We start from the raw sequence: 18,923 nt of genomic DNA on the forward strand, positions 1-18,923 counted from the left end.
AGTAGAGGCAAGTTACTTTGGAGGATTGCACTGATGTACCATACACAGGGGCTGGGGAGGGTGATAAATGAGGAGGCAATAGAGGAAGGGGATTGATAGCGCTGGGAAAGGACAACAGCCGTCCTGGCGATCTTTGTACCTCCAGCTCTCCCTTCCTGTGAAGACTCTGACCCGGGCGCTGCCACAGACTTGTCTCCCTCCTCCTCAATCCATTGCAGCCCTTCTAAGTTTCAGGAGTTACCGGCGCGGGACCGCCAGGCGGCTCCTACTGATGTCCCAAAAAAGTAAAAAACTGCACCAAACACTGCATCAAAACTGTGTGTGATCCTGGCCTTAGGCTGGAATTACGCATGCAGTTTTTGAGCCAAACACAGGAGTGAATCGAAAAAGAAGAAAAAGTATAAAGGAAAGGCTGATATGTTTCCTCTCTTTAGTTTGGCTCAAAAAACTGCCACAAAAACGGCATGTGTGACCCCAGACTCCTTCACACTATTTTGTCAGCATTTTAAATGCTTGTAAAAAAAAGTCATGCATTTCAAGCGTTTTATTTGTTTTTTTTTATGCTATAGAGAAAACTATGGAAAAATTTAAGAAGAAAACACCATAACCGGAGCATGCTGCTTTTTGAAAAAAAACGCCACCGACAACAAAAATGGCACAAGTCAAAACGCTTTGTATATGGTGTTTTCTATCTTTCACTAAAAACTTTAAAGTAACATCTGGCTGCAGCGTTTTTGGACTTAGGGGGGATTCACACGAACGTGTATTGGGTCCGTGCGGGCCGCGTGGTTTTCACGCGCCACGCACAGACCAATACAAGTCTATGGGGCAGTACAGACAGTCCGTGCTTTTTGCGCAGCGTTTGTCAGCTGCGCAAAAAGCGCGACATGCTCAATATCTCCGCGTATTTCGCGCATCACGCACCCATTGAAGTCAATGGGTGCGTGAAAACCACGCAGGTGGCACGGAAGCACTTCCGTGCGAACCGACTGAAACAGCGCACCAGCTGTCAAAAGGATGAATGTAAACAGAAAAGCACCACGTGCTTTTCTGTTTCCAAACATCCAAACGGAGTGTCTTTGAGATGAGCGAACCCGGACAACCGAACCGAACTTCACCGCCGAACCCGGCAAAAAAATTTCCGGTACGCGACGTCAGGAGAAAGTCACTGTCCAGGGTGCTGAAAGAGTTAAACTGTTTCAGCACCATGGACAGTGACTTCCGATCCCAATATACATGAACCTGTAAAAAAAAAAAACGAAGTTCTGACTTACCGATAACTCCCGGCTTCTTCCTCCAGTCTGACCTCCCGGGATGACAATTCAGTCCAAGTGACAGCTCCAGCCAATCACAGGCTGCAGCGGTCACATGGACTGCCGCGTCATCCAGGGAGGTGGGGCCCGATGTCAAGAGAGGCGCATCACCAAGGACGCGTCACCAAGGCAACGGCCGGGAGGGAAGATCTCAAATACGAACTTTTTCTTTAACAGGTTTCTCGATATTGTGTTCGCCATTCACTGTCGAGGGTGCTGAAAGAGTTACTGCCGATCAGTTAACTCTTTCAGCACCTTGGACAGTGACGGGCGTCGACTAGCCTCATCTCTATGATGGCGGCTGCGCGAAAATCACGCAGCCGCGCATCATACACGGATGACACACGCAGCTGTCAAGTGGTTTTTGCGCGCGCAAAACGCCGCGTTGTTTGCGCGCGCAAAAACGCAACGTTCGTCTGAGTCTGCCCTTAAAGAAAATGCTGTGAAAACTGCCACTGAAAACACCACGAAAAGCGCAGCAAAACGCTGTGTGAATTTAGCCTAAGGGTATATTCACATGCGGAAGGTTTGTTTGCAAATTGTGTTTGACTGAATAGGGTTTGAAGAAATCCATGTACCTCCTGCAGAAATAACCCCATTGGACTAACTCTGATCCCGCCTTTTAACCCCTTAGATAGTGCATTGAAATACAGTCTTGCTGTTTATCATTTTACCAGAAAAAATAGTGCAGCATGCTGCACTATTTTCTTCTGGCATTTTTTACCTGATGTGCGATGGAGGCTCCTAACAAATCTTCCAACACAGATAGGAACACAGCCTCACTGCTAAAATCCGTCTTGAGAGACGAGATGGATTATTAGCTCACTGAAGGATCAGGGTACATGCTGCCCATAGAAGTCTATAGAGAGGGGAAGAAGCTGCTGAAGGGAGACACAGAGACGCTGCTGCAGCTCCTAGTAAGTGTTCAATCTTACCCCAGTGCTGGATTCAAAGCTACACTGCTCATTACTGCTGTATAATGTTATCCATGCTGCTGCTTTTGAGGGTGTGCTACAGAGAAATAGGAGAGCAGGATCTCCTCTATTCTCTGTGTGCAGTGAATGGGAGACATAGCAGTTAGTATCCGCTCTCCTCTCAAGTCATATAATGGCCAGAAATTGAAATAGTAGTCTTTATTAACACACATGACAGCTGATCCCGAAAAATCTGAAACTACAGGTACACTTAAAGGCTAAAATTGGCTGTATCCTTAGGGGCCTGTTCAGGATAACAAAAAAGGGTCTGCCCCCCTCCCGCCCCAGAAGCAGCGCCACTGTTATCCATGGGTCATGTCTGGCATTGTTAAGGCACATTCACTTGAATTAGAATGAGCTGCAATACCAGACATAGTCTACAGAGAAGAGTGGAGCTTTTTATTTAAAAAAAAAAAAAAAAAAAAAAGACCAGTTTTTCTAATCCTGGATAACCAATTCAGTACAAGTATCTTAAATAACAAAGAATTCTTCTATATTTGTCACGAGAGATCAACCATTTTCTCCCCCTCCTCCCCACAAACTGTGTCTCACTGTAAAGTAACTGGCTGCAGCAAGAGCCTTCACCTCTGCCTGTCTGCAGTTAGGGTATGTTCACACGGCCTATTTACGGACGTAAATCGGGCGTTTTTGCCCCGAATTACGCCCGAAAATAGCGCCTCAATAGCGCTGACAAACATCTGCCCATTGAAAGCAATGGGCAGACGTTTGTCTGTTCACACGAGGCGTATATGTACGCGCCGCTGTCAAAAGACGGCGCGTAAATAGACGCCCGCGTCAAAGAAGTGACCTGTCACTTCTTTGGCCGTAATTAGAGCCGTTATTCATTGACTCCAATGAATAGCAGCGCTAATTACGCCCGTAATTGACGCGGCGTTCAAGCGCCTGCACATGCCGGTACGGCTGAAATTACGGGGATGTTTTCAGGCTGAAACATCCCCGTAATTTCAGCCGTAACGGACGCCCTCGTGTGAACATACCCTAAGAGCCTAGAAACACTAACGCCATCCCTTGGTTGCTCCATCCTTTAGTTGCCTGTCAGATGAAAATGGAGGAGATCAGGAGGAAATTAACACCCGAGTTCTGATTTCTACAAGACTGGTAATTTCAGAATCACAAAGAAAATCTTGCAGAATGGCAAACAGCGAGGGCAAGTTTTCCTTCTTTTATCAATCATTTCCAGCTTTAGGGTTCAGTTACTGGGAAACAGCAAAATTAATGTACAGTATATAAATTAATATAATGTGTTCTGATAATATAGAACACAAAGGCGAATAACCGGAAAAGAAGGCTTGAATGTACTGCAGCCCACAGCAATGGTCATAGAATGGAGAGTATAGTTTACCCGCAAGACGACACAAAGAAATTCCCCCTAGTATTCACCCATCATTTGCATTTAGATTTGAAAGACTAGCGTGAGGATTGGTAACTCAAGGATTCCATATTTTCCAAAGCTTGTCAGGGCACCTGTGAACCTCATAGGTAAACTTATACCTACTCATTTTTTGCATAAATCAGTTGTCAATATAAAGGATTTTGTAATGTATGCTCTTTGTGGAAAGTGCCATTTTCCTCACCTCCCAGCCGTCTGTAGTTTCCCTTTCCCTGTCTGTAGGATAGAGACATCTTATTGGACTGAGCACATCTCATGCACCACCCCTCAGGTCCAATGACAATTTTCACACCTCATATACTTACGTATGCACCTGAAAATGCACACAGTGATGTCACTGTACAGAAATAATTCTTATGTCACACAACTTGCAGGGATAATAAACACAGTGACACTGACATGACAGTAGAGGGATAAAAAAAACCACAGTGATGCCATAGTACCAGTATAATAGAGTGACGTCACACTGAATATAATCTAAACACATTAATATATCTGCACAGGGATAATAAACAAAGTGATTTCACAAAACAGAGCTAATAAATACAGTGATGTCACAATACAGAGAAAATAAACTCCATAGAATTGCACAGGCATAAAAACATAGTGTAGTCACAGCACAGGGTAATGATCAAAGTGAAGTAGAGAGAAAATTGGTCCCCCTTAGAGCCTAGGGCCGAGGTGCGACTGTAACCTATGCACCTCTTAGGTTCAGTTCACACTGAGTTTTTCGACACGTTTTTTGACGCGGAAACCGCGTCGGATAACGAGCCAAAAAACCGCCAAAAATGCCTCCCATTTATTTCAATGGGAGGTGGAGGTGTTTTTTTCCCGCAGGTGGAAAAACCGTCTCGCGGTATAAAGAAGCGACATGCCCTATCTTGACGCGTTTTCTGCCTCAAAAACCCCATTGAAATCAATGGGAGACGGAAATAAACTCGTTTTTTGCCGCGATTTTTGCCACATTCTTTGCCGCGATTTTTGATACGTTTTTTCGGCAAACGCTCGCGGTTACTCCTTTTTTCTGTTGAAGAGATAGCCTAAAAAAAACGCTGCAAAAAAACACGTCAAAAATCGCGGCAAAAAACGCGAGTGGTGCAAAACCACTTAAAAAAACCGGAGCTGATTTTTCCAGGCAGAATTTTCTGCCTGCAAAAAACTCAGTGTGAACATAGCCTGAGAGTTATGTCCCTGTTTCTGACTGCACTTCATCTGATACCATCTACAGCTGCCGGACGAGTGATAGTTCTTTTTGCATACATCCCAACCTTAGCGTTTTTTTCACAGGATTGTTCTGCAATTGGATCACAAAGTGGGTGAGCTTATGCAAATAGACATAAAAGTGGGCATTCTCTGGATGTTTTGTAGCTGTTTCCGGCCAAATGGGGCATAAAAGTTAACTGCAAATGTTGGGAAGTTTGATTTTTGGAGGCGACCTGTCAGCTCTCCAGAAAAGTCTGCTTTAGTAAATAGTTGTATTTCCCATAAAATAACAATTCTGGAGCATCTTTTCTTACAACACCATGTTGTGCCGTTCCTCTTGGAAATGTATGAATAAATTGACAACTGAATGGTACCATTCCCCTTATTATACGGCGTGTAGGACCAACCGTTCTTATACCTATTCGGGAATATGGATGTCATTGAGCAGGTTCTGCCTTGCACTCTTCAATGCAAAGAGCGGCTCTCGCTCTTAAAGAGTAACTGTACTTTCCAAAAAACGTTTGATACATTATAGAGACATATCAGAAATTTTGATAGGTGGAGTGAGAGCGCTGATACCCCCAGCGTCGCTCCCTATTAGGTTGAAGACGAGCTCATAAATGTTTTAAGTGAGCCGTCTTTAGCCAAGCAAGGAACGCCGATCACAGCCATAGATGAAGGGCGTTTAGCTGAGCGCTTCTGCACCTTAGTTTCAGCGATGATGGGGGTCTCATCACCTGGACCTCCACCAATCCAAACTTCACATATATCTCTGTGACATATCAAAAGTTTTTGGAAAGTACCGTTACTCTCAACCATATATCAAATGGTCGCCTATATATTTGCAGGGACATAGCTAGGGGGGGCAGGCGGGGCAGACCTGATCGCTGCTCTGCCGCGGTCCCATCCTCTCAGGGCCCCCTGCTGCTACAAGGCCCGCGCCGCCCAGGACATTACATTCATGGGCCGGTCTGCATGGGCCTCCTCACGGTGGGGGGGGGGGGTGGGGGGGGGCTAGCGACTGCCACATTCAATTGTATCTGCGTCCTCAGGATGCAGATGCAATTAAATACTATGGCAGAGCAGCTCCCTGCTCTGCGATCACTAGGCTACAGCCCACGTTAGGCCAGCAGCCTATAAGACGTCATGGATCATGCCGACCTACGCAAGGGTCCCGTCTCTGCATGGAGCAGGGAACTGGGCTAGGTAAGTCATTTTTTTTCTTTCTTTCTACAATGGGGTGGGGCTGTGTGTCACCATCTGCAAGGGGGGCTATGTAGCACCATCTGCAAGGGGGCTGTGTGGCACCATCTACAAGGGGGAGCTGTGTGGCACTATACAAGGGGGGAGCTGTGTGGCACCAACTACAAGGGGGGCTGTGTGGCACCATCTACAAGGGGGGGCTGTGTGGTACCATCTACAAGGGGAGGCTGTGTGACACCATCTGCAAGAGGGCTGTATGGCACTGTCTACAAGGGAGGGCTGTGTGGCATCTTCTACAAGGGGGGCTGTGTGGCACCATCTACAAAGGAGGGCTGTGTGGCACCATCTGGAGTGGTGGCTGTGTGGCACCATCTACAAGGGAGGGCAGTGTGCAATATCTACAAGAGGGGGCTGTGTGTGGCACTATCTACAAGGGGGGCTGTGTGGCACCATCTACAAAGGAGGGCTGTGTGGCACCATCTGGAGTGGTGGCTGTGTGGCACCATCTACAAGGGAGGGCAGTGTGCAATATCTACAAGAGGGGGCTGTGTGTGGCACTATCTACAAGGGGGGCTGTGTGGCGTTATCTACAAGGGGGGCTGTGTGTGATGCTATCTACAAGAGAGGGGCTGTGTGGCGTTAACTACGAGAGGGGCTGTGTGTAGAGCTATGTACAGGGGGACTGTGTTTGGCGCTATCTACAGGGGGTGTGTGAGGCGCTATCTACAGGGGCTGTATGTGGCGCTATCTAAAGAGAGGGGCTGTGTGAGGCGCTATCTACAGGGCAGTGGCGTAACTACCGCTGTAGCACGGGCCCCCCCTCATGGCCGGAGGCTCCGCTAGCAGCCGCTATGGCTACTACAGTGCGACGCCACTGAAGGGGTTGTTCCTACAAAAGACATGCATCCCCTATCCACAGGATAGGGGATACATGTGTGATCGCTTGGACGTCCATGTGTGATCGCTGGCAGCGATAAGGAGAACGGGGGACCGAAAGTCCCCCGAAGTTCTCCATGACAAACCTTGGACATCCGGGGTCTGTCGGCAGCTCCATAGAAATGAATTGTGCTCCGGTCGTGCTTGTGCGCATGCGTCACCAGCGCTCCTTTCATTTTTATTGAACTGCGCAGACCCCGGAAGGCCGAAGTTTCTGATGGAGAACTTCGTGGGACTTTCGGTCCCTTGTTCTCCTTATCGCTGTCAGCGATCACACATGTATCCCCTATCCTATGGATAGGAGATTCCTATTCTTTTGTAGGACAAACTATAGGCCGTTTTTTTTTGGGGGGGGGGGGCTGTATGGCGTTATCTACAGGGGGGCTGTATGACGTTATCTACAGGGGGTTTGGGGCTGTATGGCGTTATCTACAGGGGGGCTGTATGACGTTATCTACAGGGGGGCTGTATGACGTTATCTACAGGGGGGCTGTATGGCGTTATCTACAGGGGAGCTGTATGGCGTTATCTACAGGGGGGCTGTAAGGCGTTATCTACAGGGGCTGTATATGGTGCTATCTATAGGGGGCGCTGTGTGGCGGAATCTATAGGGAGGCACTATCTACAAGAGGGGGTTGTGTGATACCCAGGGAAGGGGGCCCCCAGTCAAAAGTTTGCTATGGGGCCGGTCTTTCCTAGTTACGCCCCTGCAACAGGGGGCTGTGTGTGGCCTCTTTAATTTATTTTCTTTTAATTTATTGTTATGTTAACTTCCTTATAGAACTATATCGCTTGTAAAATGTGCAAATGGTTTTATGCTCAAGTTACATTAAAAAAATTGTGGAAAAAAAATTACATCTCATTGATTGGTAGAGAAAGCAGACATGGCGAGGGGGAAGATGTCAGGAAAGAAGTTGGGGGGGGGGGGGGGTGTGGAATCTTTGCCCCGGGTGCAGGAGAACCTAGCTACGCCTCTGATATTTGAATGGCAGCCATATAACATTACATTTCTGCAGATGGCACAACCAAGAAAAAAAACAAAACTGATCATAACAGATCATGTAAAAATCTGTTTATAATGATCAACATGGATTTATACATAGCATGAAAGTGAGTTAAATAATTGCACCCTGTCTATTGTGAGTCTTTTTCTGCAAGATGACCAGGGCAAGCGCAGTCCAATTCTTACTGACTGATATGTTCTTCCTCTATGTAACTTTGTGTGCTGCTGGGAAGTTCTACAATCCAGGACAGGAGAGCGCAATCCCTTCCAGCAGCAAGTACCCTGCCACACTCAAGATGGCGACTTGGACAGGACGCCGGCGCGCAGTGACGTCATGCGGCCCTGGGCACGGCAGGCCGGGCAGGGGAAAGGCAAAGTTTGGCAATGTGAGGAGTGTAAAAGAAGAAGTGAGAGTCTGAGACCGGGGAGGGTGCGAGCACCGAGCGGCGACCTCCAGCAATCACTGTCACCTGTTCGTCTCCACAGAACATTTGGATTATCATCCCTCCGTATCTACAGACAGTGAGAGCTGCTGAGCACGGTAATCTGCTCGGAATAATCCCCCTCTACGGAGGCAAGAGTCATGACAGAGCCGGACCTCAGCGCCCTGCCATGGTCCATCAACCGGGATGACTATGAGCTGAAGGAGGTGATCGGTGAGTAGCGTCTCGTGTGTGTGCGCTTACTGGGGGCGGTGGACTAGGGGGCTGTGTACACTGGAGCGCTGCATGGCCTGCTCATCCCTGCAGCGTGTAAGGTGCCTTATATCCCCCCCATGTATCTGATCCTGACATCACATTATCACTACCATACACCGATCTCATGTCATTGTCATCGCAGTCACATCACCAGACATCGTACCCAGCTGAAGGACGGCGCCCTCCCCGCATCGTGCCCCTGTGATTCTCACTCACTGATCGTTCACAACTTGTCAGGTTGTCAAATACATATCACGATTGTGATCTATGACAGTTTAGACCGATAAAGCTTCATAAGAATTGTCTGGAATATTTTCTTCTGTTTTACTACCATAGACATAGAGGTTATTGTTACAATGTGTCAGTTTAGATGGTATAGATTGAGATGTCTATGACCAATGTGCCACACTGTCCTCCCCGATGGCATGTGGTTATAGGGGCGCTACTGGTGTAAGGTGATCCATATAGATGTAGGTTTTTCGAGTGTCACTGGGTATCATCCTATCCTATCTATCTCCGTGGGGATAGTCATTCCCGCCATCATTACCTATCTATCTTTTATTTAATCCCATGTTGATTGTTGGGCACAGCCGCTTTCCTGGGTGTAAAAGTGATTGTGGAGCCTCGTCCATACACATGAGGAAAATCATCACCATACAGGAAAAAATTCCTTACTGACTGCAAAGATGACGCTTAGAATAAATCCATAGTTTGACTGCTCTTACAGTGAAGAACCCCTCCGTGCTTCTGTCAGGCTGGTTCAGTGTCCTCTAACAATGGCCCTTGTGTGTCACCTGGCACTTGTGCTGGTAAAGGTGTGTGCTGGCACAATGAGGGAGGTATTGATGAACGTGCTTCCTCGTGGGGTTCTGCGGTCTGACAGATCACTGGTATCGACAGAAGGGAAATCCTATTCAGGAACTTATACTGGGACTGGCGAAGAATTTGGGTTTATTGATGAATCCAATTAGGTGGGTGCAAATAATTTGTGTTGAAACTAGGGAATTGGCACCGTTCTGAAGCATTATTGGTACTTTAGCAGTTGGATACAGTAAATATTAAGAATTGTAGTAAAGGGAATTTTTGTGCTTAAATTTTATTACTCGAGTAAGGCACAATTTTTAGTATAGTAGTGTTTTATTTTCTTATATAAAGCTATGAAATGTAAAATATCTTGGCACCATAACAAAGGCATAAGTAACCCCCCCCCAAAAAAAAAAAAAAAGCAAAACCTGTATGAGTATACCAGAGCTGGACAAATCCTGGGAGTCAAGAAGGCAACACAACTAGAATTTTGCGGAGTTCTTCAGAGCAGGAGCCGGTTATTGCAGTGGTCTCTGCTTTGGGTAATGGGGGAGGGGGAGTGTTCCCCTTCCCTATGACATCCTCCTCCCCTAGGATTTCCATGTGGCATATTTTAAAGCTTTGTTTTGCTACTACCCTTCAGGTCTGACTGTAGACTACTGGCTCCTGTTCACACCATATGGCATTTACAGACTAACGTAAAGTTGTTTTTTTTATTGTCTTATCGGGAAACGGCAGGGATTTTTTTTTCTTAGTGACTTGCCGTATTATAGGAGCTTGTTCTGATAACCATGTACTACTTGTCTACTTATGCAATTCCGCCATATATACACCAAATCTGACCCTATACATTAAATCGGATCTCCCAGCCCCCCTCATTTGGCTTGGTCTATGTACAGTATTTTGGAGCCTCCGTCACAAGTCCCATCAGATTTGCAATTGCAACGCTATTTTTCCCGTCAGTGTAAAGGTACTTACACTGACTATCTAGAGGAAGTAAAAGTCGTAACAAAGTTTCTCGCGTCTAGGGCCCGTTGGGCGCTGGTGGATGCAGGATAGATCCGGAAGAGTGTTGTGACTTCCGTTATTAACAGAAACCATAGTGCAAGTGTTACCTGATCGTCTTTTTTTTTTTTTTGTACTGATGTTTTAGATGAGTTTAATTTTTATAGACTTATTATATTTAAGCCATATCCCGATGTTTGATGTTACTTATCCTTTTCAGTGTTGGCTGCTATCCTTAGCAGTACTATAGCTGCATGGTAGTCTAAGCTACAATGGAAGTCTGAGGTAGTCTGAAATACACCTCCTTCTCCTGTCTCATCAGAAGCTCGGACTACTTCTGCTCTATCCCTCCCCCATACTTTACACTGCAGCTCTGTAGGCTTAAATTTGCTGCATTGTATTGAGCACAAGTCCAACAAATGCTCACCAGGAAGACAGTTCATGGAGCGCTGCTTTTTGTTACAGGGGGGGAAACAGAATGGTTATTAACCGTAATAAACCCAACCACTGAGAAAAAAATAGATTGAGGCAATTGCCTTACATTTACGGAGAAGAAAGGGGGGGGGGGTAGGGAACCCCTTTGAAAGCCGATTTCTGGCCTCAGCCTGAAGCTCTTTAGGTAAATGCACTGGGGCTGTAAAGATTGGGCAAGCAGATGTATATAGATGACTTTATAACTGTTTGCTGCCTGCTTATCTATTAGATTCTGCTGTATATTTAGCACAGTGACCAACTATGAGGGAGGTCTTAGGCTATGTTCACACGCTAAAGGAAAAACGGCTGTAAAATATGCAGCTGTTCTCAAAGGAAAACCGCCTCTGATTTTCAGCCGTTCTAAAGACGACAACGTTTTTGAGGCATTTTTGGAGCTGTTTTTCTATTGACCCAATGAAAAATGGCTCAAGAAGTGACATGCACTTCTTTTTACGGGGCGTTTTTTTACGTGCCGTTTTTTTTTTTTTAAACGGCCGGGTAAAAAAACATCCCGACGAACGCTATTTTTCCCATTGAAATCAATGTGCAGATGTTTGGAGGCGTTCAGCTTTCGTATTTTCAGTTGTTTTTCGGGGCCAAAAACAACTGAAAATAAGCTGTGTGAACATGCCCTTAGACTACCACTTCTCCCTGTATCCTGTTGAGGGAAGCCGTAGTCTGAAGTCGCGGCGTCCTCCGTTGCTTTCACTACCAATGTAATTTCCCTGGCAGCAATTGGATAATATGAATACTATGCCGAGGTGCTGAAATTAACTATTCCGACCCCGGCACTTTATGGCTTCTCTATATTGTTCTCTGTGTAGGTCCTTTATTCCCATCCTCCCTCCCTGATCCAGTCTCTGTCAACTTTCACTTCGCTCCTCCATATCAGTGTGATCTAAGTCCCTTCTGACGCTGACATCCATTTACAAATGAGCTGGATTTATTTGAAGTGTCTCGCCCTTTCCACCCATGTGTCATTGTTCTGGTTTTATTATGAAATTGCTGTACGTGACATTACGACATTTTCCCCTGAAGAGAGAAATATTTTATCCAATAATAAAATGAAGCAGTTGATCAGAGAGGAAGAGGTTAATGGCTCCCTGGAATTTTTCCTGCCCCCTGTGGCTAGTTTTCTTCGCCCGCCTTCCTATTTTCTCTATGACATCAAGAAATTTAGCAGCCTCAGTCTTGTCACATCTGTCAGTCTTGGGAAATGTTTCCTAAGATCTTTTTCTTACGGCAACGGCCCGGGATACCGACAACCTCATTAATACTAAAGCTCAGACGTCCTGGTACGATGTATTCTTTACAAGACGGAGCTTCTATTTGGTAAGAAGTGCAACATGTACAGTGATATGAATCAATATTAAAATCTAGTGTTTTTAGGTTAGGAAATTGCATTTCCAGTAATTGTCTTCTATATATCTGTTCATGGAATAGCGAATTTTATCAGGATAAACCAATATAAATGGAGTTCCTTGACAATAAGTAGATCACAAAGTGTCCCCCTGCACCCCTAGCGATCAGCTGTAATCTGTAGGACATCCTGGCAGTAAGTGTTCCATTTCTCTGCAGCGCTACCACAGGGGAAATTAAGTATTACAGTGTCCATTTATATGAATGGATTGTCTGTGTAATACAGGACAGGTCGTCCGTCCGGAGCAAGAGATGCAATTTGTAGCCGCTCTCCGCACTGGCCAATAGATGAGGGTCCCGAACAGGGGACCCCCCTCTCTATTAACTCAGAATTCACTAATATGTTATATAAAAATAGTTTTTTGGAACTGGGCAACCCCTTTAAATCCCTGTCCGCAGACCTCGGTTGTTTTATTGAAGCTTACAGTATGCCACATATTCCATCTGTAGAATAAGACTCTAGTAAACAGTCACCTGTATTCTGATGGTTCAAAAGGTAACAATGTGAAGTTTTGTTTCCTTGCTGCTGCCTGAACTATTCGGGTACGTCCACAAGTACCGAGAATCTGCTAGAAAAGCTGCATGAAATCCTGCTCATTTTTGGTGTGGATTTTTTTTTTGCGTATTTTTCGCCGAGCATAAAGTAAAAAAAACACTATACCCACCTCATACGGCCCTTCTATTGCCATGCGTCCCTGGTTCTGCGCTGGTCTCTGTACGCCCGGCCTTATGAGATGACGTATAGTCACATGTGACCGCTTCAGCCTGTTATGTTTGTTTGACCCTTTCGCTGCTGCAGCAGTTTTCATGTTTTTGCCATACACACATAATAGCCCAAATTATAATATAAATATAATCATGTTATACTATCACACCCACATATTTTCTGAAAGTAGACACATTGCACGACCACACAGCACTTTACACTCATGGCCGCCTTTATGCAATTTTGCATGAAAGCGTTGTGTAAGAAATGTATTTTAAGTCTGCCCCCAGGACTCCGGATGTGCAGAGTTCACACATGCCACACAGGGTGTATTCAGTCGCGGCAGTGTGGGGAAACTCGGACATGACATTTTTCACGTCCTTGTTGCCCCTGTGTGGGTCCCGTTTTCATGGATCCCCATAGACTTGAGCCTATGGAGGAATCCATGAAAACGGAAGAAAATAGGACAGGTTCTAATTTTCAACGGACAGTACGTTGAAACATTGGCCGTATGTACGGCCCCATTGAAATACATGTGGACGTGCATCACACGGACCTATTCAACACTTGTGTGAATAAGGCCTTAAAGGGGGTTGTCCAACTTCTGATGACCTATCCACCGGATGTCATCTGTGCGGGTCCGACACCTGGACCCTGCACCGATAAGCCGCTCCGGTGGCCTGCGGGCATCGGGTCTTGTGGCACATAATGCTATGTATGGGACCCGGGTGTCGGACCCCGCAGATCATGTACTGATGATCTATCCGGTGGATAGGTCATCAGTTGTCAGAAGCTGGAAAACCCCTTTAACCCGTTAGTGACCGCCAATACGCCATTTTAACGGCGGCCACTAACGGGCTTTATTCTGATGCATATGCCTTTTTACGGCACTGCATCAGGATAAAGTAAACAGAGCAGGGAGCGTTAAATCTCCCTGCTCTCAGCTGCCAGAGGCAGCTGAGGGCTGGGGGCGTCCCTGCTCTGCCGTGTGAAATCGATATAAGTATCGATCTCACCCATTTAACCCCTCCGATGCGGTGCACAATAGCGAGCACCGCATCTGAGTGGTTTTGGAGAGAGGGACGGAGCTCCCTCTCAGCCCACTGACACCCGGCGATATGATCGCCGAGTGTCTGTGTCTCCAATGGCAGCCGGGGGGCTAATAAAGGCCCCCAGGTCTGCCTGGAGCGAATGCCTGCTAGGTCATGCTGGAGGCATGACCTAGCAGATGCCTGTCCGTTTACAAAAGTATTGCACTGTATTATAATAGCGATCGGAGAATCGCACATTAAAGTCCCCTAGTGGGACTAGTAAAAAAGTAAAAAAAAAGTTTAATAAAGTTAATAAAAAAAAAATGAAAAACCTAGCTTTTCCCCTTACAAAATGCTTTACTATTAAAAAAACAAATAAAGTAAAAAAGTTACACATATTTGGTATCGCCGCGTCCGTAACGACCCCGACTATAAATCTATGACATTATTTAACCCGCACGGTGAACGCCGTAAAAAATGTAATAAAAAACTATGGAAAAATTGCTGTTTTCTGTGAATCCTGACTTAAAAAAAAATGTGATAAAAAGTGATCAAAAAGTCGCATCTACTCCAAAATGGTACAAATAAAAACGACAAGTCTTCCCGCAAAAAAAAAGCCCTCACACAACCGCATCGGCGAAAAAATAAAAACTTTACGGCTCTTCAAATATGGAGACACAAAAACAAATAATTTTGGAAAAAAAAGCGTTTTTACTGTGTAAAAGTAGTAAAACATACAAAAACTATACAAATTTGGTATCGTTGCAATCGTAACAACCCGCTGAATAAAGTTATTGTGTTATTTATATCACACGGTAAATGGCATAGATTTAAGACGGTTTTTTTCTATTCCCCCCCAAAAAAAGTTAATAAAAGTTAATCAATAAATAATATGTCCCCCAAAATGGTGCTATTAAAAAATTACAACTTGTCCCGCAAAAAACAAGACCTTATACAGCTATGTCGACGCAAAAATAAAAAGGTTATAGCTCTTGGAATGCGACGATGGAAAAACGTAAAAAATGGCTTGGTCATGAAGGTTTCAAATAGGCTGGTCATTAAGGGGTTAAGTCTATGTCTATCCATATATCTTCACATAATCACCAGAACTGAAGAGACCAATAAATCTTATGAATCCAGATACTGGGAAACATCAGCAGGGGGGTGATCAGATATGCAGCTGCGCCTCTCCTCCCCACTAAATATGACACTTCGAGATCACATATCCGCCGATTGCTAAGATAACCTGCCCCCCCCCCGGGTCACTGGAAGACTGTACATGGGGAGAGATGCCAGTAACAGGCTCTACTTTTTTACCTAGAGCTGTGATCCTAAGCTACGACTCTGGGCTTTAATATGATACCAAGATTATACTGCGGCAAGCGTTTCTCATGCCATTGTTGTTTATAAGTCATGACAATTTACATACGTCCTTGGCAGTAAAAGGGTTAAATACACACCCAATTGTGACTTATTTGTTTTATATAAATAAAGGTTTATCATTTTATAATGAAAAGTTAGACAACTTTCAAGTATACTTTGTGTTTCAATTTCTCAACATTTCAAAATCTCTGTTTGCTGTCAGTAAATAGCATTCTTGTTTCGATCCAGAGGCTTAGAACTTGTTTAGACCTAATACTTCTCACAGTGGAGACTTTACCACAATTGTGTCCAGTCTAGGCAGTCCTCTGCGAACAAAAGTCCAGGCTCCAGGCTGCTATGTTTTACCTAGAAAGGTATAGGAAAAGGCGGATATTCCCTCTGGCGCGACCTATATTGGAGTTTTTTCGTTCTACTCAGTCAGAAGACAGGTGAGTAAAAAAGTAAGACTTTATTTGTACAGAATACAAATGTCTCGAGACCAGACAGATCTCTTCCTCAGGTAATGTACAAGTAATTGTGGTTGATATCCCGGGAGGGGAGTCTGCTTTGAAACGACTACCGGGCCATATTGGATAGGTGACCCGGTAGTCGTTTCAAAGCCGACTCCACCTCCCGGGATATATAGCGGAGTCGGTATCAACCACAATTACTTGTACATTACCTGAGGAAGAGATCTGTCTGGTCTCGAGACATTTGTTGTATTCTGTACAAATAAAGTCTTACTTTTTTACTCACCTGTCTTCTGACTGAGTAGAACGAAAAAACTCCAATATAGGTCGCGCCAGAGGGAATATCCGCCTTTTCCTATACCTTTCTTCCACTGAAATATCCAACCCTCGAACCGGATCTTCGGCTTCACCTTCCGTCAAACCTTCAATACCACAAAGGATTATTGAACTATACGTGTGTGGATGTTCTGCTCCCAGCAGAACGCCTCCAGGTGAGCATAAACCTGTCACCCCTCATAACAAGCACCTCACTGTTTCATGCACTATGTGCGCTTTGTCTTTTCTTTTTTTATCCTGTATATGTTTTACCTACACATACATTGTCACAAGCTCAGGACAGGATTGTGCTTGTAATATATGTGGCTCACAGAGGATTGGATACAATTGCACCCACCTCTCAGGACAGGTATGACTATTGCTACACCTAGACTTTTAATTTCTCACTACAAAAAAACCACCATAAAATAACCTATAGAAATGCATCGAATGGCTTCAAAATTTCTTCAAAATCGCTCCAGTCATGTGATGTGCTCGTTTTTTCTTATTGCTACATGCTGGGATTTTTGAAAGATTTAGTAGCTACTTTTTTCCTCCATAAAGTATTATAAAAATTGCTTGGATTACTTTTATAGAAAAAAAAGTCTTATTACAAAAAGTTTAGCCCTCGCCTTTTTCAGCCAATATTGATCAAGCTTAGTTTACGTAGAACTGGAAAACCCCTTTAAAGAAATCCTCAGTGTAGGCCATCCACATCTGATTGGTCGGGGGCCAACTCTCGGTACAGCCGCCAATCGGCTGTTTTGAAGGGGCCGTGGCGCTTGTACCCGCGCTGCTTCCCCTTCATTCCTTATCTGCTCGCACTGCGAATCGCTGACACTTGTAGCGGTGCTTCACAGTATTACAGTATTCACTTGAATGGGAGAAGGGTAATACTGTGAACCACCGCTACAAGTGTGTCCACAATTCACAGTGCAAGCAGATAAGGAAAGAAGAGGAAGCAGCGCATTGGCCCCTTCAAAATAGTTGATCGGCGGGGCTCCCGGGAGTCTGACCCCCACCGGTCAGATATTGACGGCTTATCCTGAGGATAAGCCATTGATTTCTTATGACTGGAAAACCCCTATAAGTACTTCAACTTCCAGAAAACTTCTGACATGTCATAGTGACATGTCAAATTTTGATCAGTGGGGGTTCGAGCACTGAGATCCCCACCGATTGCTAAAACAAAGTGGCAGAAGCGCTCAAGTGAGCACTGAGACACTTGGTTCCTAATCGGCTTTTCTCGGAAAGTCGATGTAACGGTGTACGGACTCAATAGAAAGTTTATGGGTACGTACACCAATTGCTTGGCTTCCCGAGAAAAGCCGATCAGAAACCGCGGCTTAGCGCTCACCTGAGCACTACTGCCTCTTCGTTTTAATGATCGGTGGATGTCTCAATGCTAGAACCCCCACTGATCAAAACGTATGACCTGTCACTATGACATGTCAGAAGTCTTCTGAAAGCTTAGTTACCCTTTAAAGGATGTCTGGAATACCTGGAATTTTGCACATATTATATATGCAAATACACTTTCCCCAATTCAAAGCAGACCTGGGAGGAGCTATATGGAGCGGTCGTGACGTCTGTACTCCGCTTGCTCCATGCAAGATTTCAGGAACAGTTGTGTGACCATTTCCGTGGCTCCTATAGATTATAATGGAGTGTTCTGCCTGCATGCATTGCCTTTGCTCTATTCCTCTCCTCCCAACCTGATTATAGAGTATGGGGGCATGGTGTTCCCATTGTTGAGTGGAGGGCATCTCTGCATACAGAACTCTATCGATCTTTAACATTTATCGTCAATGCAAGTAAGCCAGTCAGACCCACAGGCCTCTAACGGTAGTACAACATAGAGAGGAGAAACAACCTAAAAAGTGAAAACATAAACAGCAAAAAAAAGGACTAAATTTACATTTCATTACCATATATCCAGATTTCCGTTCCTCCACGGAGTGTATCACAACAAGGCTGAATTCACACGGGGCGTAAAAGCACACAGCGTATCCGCCCTGTGCGCCGAAGGGAATTCCAGGCGATAAACCGCATCAAACTGGTGCGGTTTTTCGCCCGGGATGTCCGCTGCAGTTTCATCCCAGGAGACTGCTTCAGCCTGTGATTGGCTGCAGTGGTCACATTGGATAAAACGTCATCCCACGAGGCCGGCCTGGAGGAAGAAACAGACTCCTGGGTAAGTATAAGATTTTTTGATTCATTGAGTTGCTGATTTTCCGCAACAAATTCCGTTGAGCTAATAATCTGTGTTTGTCTGTATATGAATAGGTGATAGTATAGTTGGTAGATTGATATTGATGTTTATCTGTGAACTAGTCAGCTATATGAATTATGGGCTGGCTCATGACTCATGTACGTAAGAGCGGTTTGTCTTAATAAGCCCGTTTTATTGTGTAGCAGCCAAAGTTTATTTACAAGTAAATATCTAGACCTGATCATGGAAAAAACGTGCGCAGTCTTGTCTTTCATATATAACCGGAGAATATATCTAGTATCGAATGTCTTAAAACAATGGAATAATGAAGGGGAGGGCATAATATGGACTAATGTTGACTAACAGCAGTAATGCAAATTGTCT

At 45.1% G+C, this 18,923-nt stretch overlaps 1 protein-coding gene across 2 annotated transcripts in view; it reads left to right on the top strand.

The window, feature by feature from the left end:
* OXSR1 (oxidative stress responsive kinase 1) overlaps nt 1-18,923 on the top strand; it is a 132,788-nt gene that overhangs the window by 25,294 nt on the left and 88,571 nt on the right. The window contains exon 1 of one of the 2 annotated variants that reach the window (XM_075827335.1): nt 8,374-8,699. The exons of the other annotated variant lie outside the window; for it this stretch is intronic. Coding sequence (XP_075683450.1) covers nt 8,627-8,699 — 73 coding nt within the window. The 5' untranslated portion in view covers nt 8,374-8,626. Of the gene's footprint in view, nt 1-8,373; nt 8,700-18,923 lie in introns of those variants that run through there. 2 annotated transcript variants of the gene reach the window in all.

This window comes from Rhinoderma darwinii, chromosome 5 (genome assembly GCF_050947455.1).
Source record: "Rhinoderma darwinii isolate aRhiDar2 chromosome 5, aRhiDar2.hap1, whole genome shotgun sequence".
NCBI lineage: Eukaryota > Metazoa > Chordata > Amphibia > Anura > Rhinodermatidae > Rhinoderma > Rhinoderma darwinii.